At 41.5% G+C, this 8,670-nt stretch overlaps 1 protein-coding gene across 5 annotated transcripts in view; it reads right to left on the bottom strand.

Annotated features, from left to right (window-relative positions):
• Positions 1-992: 992 nt before the first annotated feature.
• pom121 (POM121 transmembrane nucleoporin) overlaps positions 993-8,670 on the bottom strand; it is a 57,207-nt gene continuing 49,529 nt past the window's right edge. For 3 of the 5 annotated variants that reach the window (XM_078225081.1, XM_078225083.1, XM_078225085.1), the window contains 2 exons: positions 4,791-4,916; positions 2,231-2,463 (listed from right to left, as the gene is read on the bottom strand). In XM_078225081.1, coding sequence (XP_078081207.1) covers positions 2,369-2,463; positions 4,791-4,916 — 221 coding nt within the window. In that variant the 3' untranslated portion in view covers positions 2,231-2,368. Of the gene's footprint in view, positions 2,464-4,790; positions 4,917-8,670 lie in introns of all 5 variants that reach the window. The other 2 variants (XM_078225082.1, XM_078225084.1) reach the window with 1 other exon arrangement.

Below are 8,670 nucleotides of genomic sequence, written 5' to 3'. Positions count from 1 at the left end.
ATTGATCAATGGCAGATCACCCAGCATTGTAGTTTGAATGGAAGAACACCGTTGCACTTTGCTACCTCATGGAAGGGCTCATTAGTTATTGGCCAGTTACCATTTCGGAACCATTGAGGGCAAAAACTAATCCCATATGGCCGGCAACGTGAAAAATACTCAGGGATGGGAGTGTGGGGGTAACGGAGTTGATGGGGCTATAGAAAACACAAAGGGTGTTAGAGAAAGTCCAGTTCTGTTACCACATGGAGAAGACAAATGTTTTTTGAAAAGGAGTGGCAAAATTTACAAGTGATTTCATGAAAGCACAAGGAGGATTACTGTTTCTCCACGTAAACCTATTCAGATCACACTTGTGTGGGATGCTGCCTCCTCTCATTCCCCTCCAAATCTTATCCCAAGTTTTCCCAATTTTCATTTAGCAACTTGGAGGATGGGACAGATCTCACTATGGTAACCCAAACCATATGTCAAATGACCATTAGCAGCTTGGTCATGTGGCTGAAGAGGCACTCCTATCTGGACTACTCGGCCAATAGATAGTGACATTATTTTGAATGCCAGTCCATCCTGTTCCACAACTAGTCTAAGGGCCCCCAAAACTGGCACTGTCATGTTGCCCAACACTAAATTGGTTCCTGAGAAGCCCTGCTCAATGTGTCACAAGATTTACTAAAAAAGTTTGCCAAAAAATATCCAAAACAAAAATAGATCAGACCTCATAACCTGCCATGAACTTGGTATTACAACTGCAGTACTACCAGGAGACTGGTGAGGTCCACCTTCAAGGCTCCACTCATACCAGATTTTTGACAACAGGAAGCATGAGGTTTGTATAATACGTGATCTGTATCCCACCAGTTATAAAAAAGCACTACGCAACGTGACTATGTACCCAGTATAACGACTACTCCTAATAAAATCTGAGTTTAAAGTCAAGATTATTCAAAACATTTTGATGAGCCACTTTACTTTTTAAAAAAATCTTTTGAAAAATCAGTTTGTTTTTAATAAAGAAAATTAAAACAGGTACGTTTGCAAGCTGCACCCCAATAAGATGCAAGTACCTAGTCGCGGTTAAAATATACACGGTATATATGTATACATGTACAATTCTTAACATTGCCAGCCAAAGTTTTGGTATAAGCTGAAAAAATTTGTATTTTTTTTAAACATTATAGCACCGGATTTTTAAAATCTGTTTTTGAGAGTCCTATATTGTGTATTCGGAACCTCCTCCAAAACTAGCCATGACTGCCATTTCTCCATAGAACACTGCTTAATGTGTCACGCAGTTATAGTAGCAAAACACTATCGCGTCAGATTAGCAAGAGTCAGATTCACATATATCCAATGAACCAGCCAGGTCCGGCATTACTAACATGCCGCCACACATACTGAAATTTTTCCTCCAAACTCGATTCACTGAGCAAAAAAGTGAGATATACAAGCAAACACTGATAACATTACTGTATATAAAAAAAATCTGACACTTGGGTGGGGAAAGGGAGAGGGGCTGGAGGAGTAGTATGGAAGGGGAGAGCAATTTGGATTGGTTTCCTTTACCTAACTAAACAACATAGATTTTAAACGAAGCTACTCACAGGAGGAAAAATAAAGAACAGAGGTAGGCAGCAAAGCAAAGGATGTTGAGAAGTGACTCAAACAGGCACAAATTTTCTTCTCCCAAGTTTCAGTAAGGGTTAGAATTCATGTCAGGTGTAAACTAAAATGAATGAAGTGTCCAAGGAAAATGCGAGGGCATACAAAAAGAAAGGAAAAAAAAGATTTAACATTAGCCTCCAGTTCAGTTTTGCCTTTGGACAGAAGACACCACAGAAAGTGGTGATATTACTGGGAATTGTGCCCTTAAGAAATGTAATTAAAAAACGTTTTCAAGTGCAGCAATATGTACAAAAAAGGGTCAGTCCAGAAAGGTCTGCAAATCGCATTTTACAGCAACCTTTAAAGTAAAACATTTCAAGTAAAGCTATGTCTGTTGCTTACTGAGTCACCCATTACTGCTGTACCCTGAACCAAACTAAAATCACTGTTCTGCAGTGGTCAGTTTAAAGAGGATGCATGAACTTAAGACGACGAGGGCTTCACTGCAGTCCCAACGAGCTTTCCGTCCAGTTGCAGCGAAATATTTTTCAGCAGCCACAAGCCATTCGTTGACAGTTCAAGCCCAGAGAAAAAAAAGACCTAGATTTAAACATTATTTTTCTCAAGTATATATTCTCGGCTTTTGAGGTCAGTTGCCTGCACATCCACGACTGGCGTTGTTTAGGGTACAAAAGTAAAAAGTGGTAATGGTTTTCAGAATAGTCAACACAATGTTCATTTGCGCCATTCACATTTCCAATGTCTATCTCTTCCGTACGTGTTGCCGTCGAGCCTGCAATCTCTGTCTGGTTCCAGTAGGTCGAGATCCAGCTCCTATGGAAAAGGTCGGTGTTGCTGCTGGGAGAAACAGAATTGAAGGCACGGTTAATCCATGAGCACCGATATTAATAGGATGTGGAAACTCTCCTCTGTCCCTTGACCCCATAAAAAGACTGTCCACAGTAGGCCAAGATCATGAGGGAATTGCTTTGTGTGGAGACACGACGCATTCCCAAGTGCTGCTTGGATTACCTGACAAGAGTACGATGCATTTTTTGTTCAAAGTGTTAGAGACATTAGGCCAGGGCCCATAAATTAAACAGTACAGGCACATATCTGGAGAAAAGACTGAGCTCAGCAAAGATTGGACAAGCCCAACTACAGACATGCGCCACTGTTTTGTCGTTGCTTTTATCAGCTGGAGAACCCAAATGGATGATTACAAATCTACATTTAAAATTCACAGCACAAGGGACATGGTGGTGTATGACGATGCACATTGAATCACAATTCCTTCTCAAAGTATAGATCTTCACACTTAAAGCTTTTACATGAACACCTGCCATTATGTAGAAATGTCTTAAAAACAAATCTGAGAGGAGGCGCCTTGTTATACAATTAGGACAAGCTATCATTTTACTCTGCTTATAACAGAGGCTGAGATCAATGTGTATTAGGAGTCCTGTTATGTAGCATGCAGAGATGATCAAAGTCTAACAATTCCATTTAACTTAACCCTTGGATTATCCTCAAAAGTTCAACAGCACCTGAAGATTTCTAATGTTCCCGAACTTTCATGTGTAGTACAACACCCCTGCAATCAGTGTCTGCCTAATATACTCCTCAATTTGTTCTGAAGTCAATTGATAGCTGTGCAGCTTCTTTGGAGCTTCATCACGTTGATCAACTGGTTAACAGGTAATTTTAGAGGTAAACGTTGTGATTCCCCGTTAGAAACTAGTTTCCTGAACAAATGTCCTAAGTGCTGAAAGACTCTTGTCAAGATTTAACTATGAAGGCATGTTCTGTTTAATTGCTTCACAAGGCTTTTAACTGTTGCCTGCAAGGATATGGTGATGTAGTGTTGGGTTAGACGGCAAATAATCCAGAGATTGCAAACCTAAAACCCACCATAACAGTCTTAATAGTTTGAATTTAGTTGGAAAATAAAATCTGGACATTGAAAAATGTGGCCAACTGTCATAACTTAATAAGGTGGCTAACTGCTTTAGTGAGAAGCTTGCTGTCCCAAAACAGCCTGACCTTAATCGTCATAGAAATCATAGAAACCCTACAGCACAGAAAGAGGCCATTCGGCCCATTGAGTCTGCACCGGCCACAATCCCACCCAAGCCCTCTAACCTACGCATGTCAGGACACTAAGGGCAAATTTAGGATGGCCAATCAACCTAACCCACACATCTTTGGACTGTGGGAGGAAACCGGAGCACCCGGGGGAAACCCACGCAGACACGAGGAGAATGTGCAAACTCCACACAGACAGTGACCCAAGCCGGGAATCGAACCCAGGTCCCTGGAGCTGTGAAGCAGCAGTGCTAACCACTGTGCTACCATGCCACCCAATTGCATAATAATATTTTCAATTTACCGTCATCTGAATTGGCCTAGCAAGCCACAGTACAAAATCAGAAATGGGCAATAAATGCCAATTAAACCCATACCCTGAGAATGAATTGTTAAAAAAGTCTCCCTGATCTTTAATACTATACGGGAAAGCATATGGACTGAAATTGACAGCCCACATCTGTGTTTTCGCCTTAGATAAGCTTGAAGCCAAGGTTATAGAAACAATGTCTTTTTAACAGGGTCTCAGTTTTTGATTGTGCATGGAGTACCTGTCAGTACAGTTACTGACCATCTGTTTTTTTGAGGGGATGATTTGCATATAGGGGCCTAATGACAACACACTGGCTGAAGTACATTGAGTTAGTGCAGTTGGCTGGGCTTGCAGGATTTTGTTTACTCCAATTGCAAATGCCATGGGGTTTTCCCCCAGAGGCATCTATTTCCCAGAAGCTTCAGTGAATTCTCTGCTTTGGCTTTTTTGATAGCTGGATGAAATAGACCTTGCTCACGACGCAACCAATCCCTAATGTCTGATCGGTTGATACCACTGACATTCCAATGACTTATTTGATCAAAGATACTCATATATATAGGAATCATGCTCTGATATGATGAATATCTCCTGTCAATAAACATATTCTACAAATTCCCCCATCCATCAAGCCACAGGGGGAACATGTAGAACCTTTACGCTGCATCAAAGAGCCACGTGGGCTCATTAAATGGGTGTAACTGCTAGGGACACTCAATGGAACTTGTAAAGTGAAGCAGATTATGTTATACATTACAGGGCTCTGAGACGATGGGTACTCTCTCACCAAATGCTGATGCTGCTGCTGCTGCACTTGCTCCTGGACTCCCAAAGTTTGTTGCTGGAGCGCCAGTGGTCCCAAAGGAAAAACTGCCGCTTGGAGTACTCTGTCCAAAACCAGGTGCAGCAGTCCCTGGAAGAACAGGAAAAGACATGAAGCTGTTGAATATCCACTTCGTACAGAATTAGCAGAAAATACAAAAAGGTCTTAGTTTTTGTACGAATGAGAAATTTCTAATACTACAGATGCAAATCTTTTACTTTACAGCCCCACAAAACCACACTGCTTCCTTTAATGAATGATTCTCTCTCAGGATATCCAGCAATGCTTTACATACTATTGACCAAGAGTCCCCAGGGTTACCTTTAGCGTTACATTTATACTTTTCCAATCCTTGGATGATGTTTTCATTGAAAGTGTGGTTGATTTTAGTTAGCTATTTTCCACAGCTACCATGGAGGTTTCCGCTGGGCCCATGCCCTCATTCAGCACCTGTAGCCTGCCCTTCACCTCCATACTTGTTATTTCAAATATGAAGAACATTTCACTTAATATGGGCTCCAATTTTAATCTGGACTCAATGCAAATGAACACTGAATCCTTGTTCACTCTCAAGGAGACAATTTAATGAAAATTCAGGTAAAACACTAAAGCCTTTGTTTTTGGTCCCTGCCTGACAACCACCCAAGATCAAACCAGACTGCCTGCAAACATGGTGGCCTATCTGACCTCCAAGGTGAGCTTCCAACCACACACCTACAGCATCAAGACTCCATTTGCATAATATTGCCCAACTTGGCTCCACCGTATTTCATTTGTTGCTGAAGCCCTCTCCTCACCTTTGCTAGCTCGAGATCTCTAGTACACTCCTGACCAGTCATAGAAACATAGAATTCCCAAGTGCAGGAGGAGGTTATTTGGCCCATTGAGCCTGCACCAACAACAATCTTATCCAGGTCTGTAGAAGTCTTGTTGAAGTTGTACAAGACATTGGTACGACCACACTTGGAATACTGTGTACAGTTCTGGTCACCCTATTATAGAAAGGATATTACTAAACTAGAAAGTGCAGAAAAGATTTACTCGGTTGCTACTGGGACTTGATGGTTTGAGTTATAAGGAGAGGCTGGATAGACTGGGACTTTTTTCCTTGGAGCGTAGAAGGCTGAGGGTTGATCTTATAGAGGTCTATAAAATAATGAGGGGCACAGATCAGCTAGATAGTCAGTATCTTTTCCCAAAGATAGGGGAGTCTAAAACTAGAGGGCTTATGTTTAAGGTGAGAGGGGAGAGATACAAAAGTGTCTAGAGGGACAATTTTTTCACACGCAGGGTAGTGTGTGTCTGGAACAAGCTGCCAGAGGTAGTAGTAAAGGCGGGTACAATTTTGTCTTTTAAAAAGCTTACATGGGTAAGATGGGTATAGAGGGATATGGGCCAAATGCAGGCAATTGGGATTAGTTTAAGGGTTTAAAAAAAAAAGGGCAGCATAGACAAGTTGTGCCAAAGGGCCTGTTTCCATGCTGTAAACCTCTATGACTCTAAGTGGGTACAGAAGATATTAAAACAAAGTAGACTAGTTTAGAATAGGGATCACAGTGTGCCTTATATATATATATATATATAATCTCATGCAAAGGTATTGTCTGCATAGACACATATCTAATAATTGGTAGGGAATTTTGAACACGTATTGTAGAATTTAATTTATTATTAAATGTCTTGTAAGTTTTGGCCAAGATGCAGGTTGCCCCAAAGCATAATGGGAAACGAGCAGAACTAGAAAGGCCACATTCTTTGGAAACAATAAGGTACAGAATATATTCTCTATTATCAGTAGGAGACCCTGCAGCTGCAAGCTACCAAGGTTTTAAAATGAATGGAGGCATCTAGTTTCTGGTTGCAGTGAATGGAAGCATTCAGCTTCTACTGACAAAGCGTAGCATGCAGACAGAGGGAAGTGACTCCCTCTCTATTCCCATGGTTTACAGGTGGTGAGGGTGATCAATGAACCCATCGGATTTGCGCACGTAAGGTTACTAGGCAACCGGTTGACCAATGAATTCTCAATTCTGCTAGAAGGTAAAATGCTATTGGCCATGGTAAATAATGTGTATTAATGCAATTGGATCATCCAGTTTGGATGACAGGCTGAGCGGGACAAACACACATTCGAAAATGTATATCTGTCTTACACATGTACTGTAACGGCAGAGAGGAGTTGGAACCTTCCGTCTCTCTCTCCCTCCCAATGCGTAATGGTCAAAGAAGAATGTCTTTAACTGCATACTGTCTTTTGCGAGTCTTTGTATTAGCTGAGTTCAGCTCAATACGTAGCACCAGGGGGAAGCCCCTAGAAAATCCCCATACAAGGTCCTACCCCCATAATTCCATGTATTTACCCTGCTAATCAAGGGGCAATTTAGCATGGCCAATCAACCTAACCTGCACATCTTTGCTGTGTTGGAGGATACCAGAGCACCCGGAGGAAACCCACACAGACACGGGGAGAATGTGCAAACTCCACAAAGTCACCCGAGACCAGAATTGAAAGCAGGTCCTTGGTGCTGTGAGGCAGCAATGCTAACTACTGTGCCATCCCTCAGTAAATTCGAGGTCATACAAAACTCTGTTGCTTATATTCCAACATGCATTAAGTTCTGTTCCTGCATCATGCCTGTGCTACATTGCCTCAATTGTAGGATTTCCATCCTTGTTTTCAAATCCCTCTCTGGTCTTGTCCCTTCCTATATTTGTGATCTCCTCCAACCTTAACAAGGTATCTGCATTCCTCGAATTCTGGTACCCTGCACATCCGATTTTAACCACCCACCATTGATGGCTTGCCTTAAATTGCAAGGTCCTGAAGCTCTGGATTTCCAGTCTAAACCTTTCTGCTTCTCTATCTAGCTTTCCTCCTTTAAGATGTTTCAAAAACTTGTCTCTATTTACTTATCTGCTCAGTGTTAGACATTGTTTGATGATACCTGTGAACTTGGGGGTGTTTGGCTACTTTTAAAGTGTTTTATAAATATAAGCTGCTGCTGTGCTGGGACTCCCTGTACCTGGGCTCTAAATGATTGAGCTGGAGAACGGGGAAAACCCTACTCATGCCGGGAATTGCAGTAAAGGTAAGCAAACAATTAGCCAACAACACCCCACATAATAACACATCCCAAGGTGCTTCAGATGCATTACTTAACCCGGCCACATAAGCAGCTCAGATAACCAAAGGTTGGTCAAAGAGGTAGGTTTAAAGGTAAATCTTAAAAGGGGGAAAGAGAAGGATGCAGAAAGGTGGACAGGTTTAAGAAGGGAATTCCAGAGATTAGGGCTGTACTGCAGAATGAGGAACAAATGCTCAACTGCATTCACAAAATAAAACATGTGCTAGATGCAGTCTATCTCCATAAAACAAGCTAAAATGGCAAACGCACAAACTTTATCTAATAGGCCATTTCTGAAAGGCCAAGGTTTCACTTTTTCCAAAAAATAATTTTCTCCTATTTGAGATGCTGACCCCTGTGGATATGTTTGCAAAGCCGTGCCAGCATTCTAATACATTGTTAAATAGCCATTCTTTACATTTGAGCATTGGTGGGCTATTCAACTGTAGGAGACATCCCAGACATGTCTACTATCCAAATAAATATACAATAAATCACTCATCTGTACTGGTTTCAGTCCTATTTTCTTAACATGCTAGCAATACAATGCTAAATATATTATTGGAAAGGACTTGCTCACACCCACTGCCTACAAATTCTGAAAGGCCGAGAGAAGAAAAAAATACAAGAATTGGGCAATTTAGCAATGATTTGTCAGATGTAGAGTTAGCACTTGTGCAAAATGCCTGCATGGAAAAAGCACTAACACTCAGAGGAAT

Source organism: Mustelus asterias, chromosome 12 (assembly GCF_964213995.1).
Source record: "Mustelus asterias chromosome 12, sMusAst1.hap1.1, whole genome shotgun sequence".
Classification (NCBI taxonomy): Eukaryota; Metazoa; Chordata; class Chondrichthyes; order Carcharhiniformes; family Triakidae; genus Mustelus; species Mustelus asterias.
Note: the sequence above shows the minus strand (reverse complement) of the source record. Positions and strands in the feature narration are given on the sequence as shown.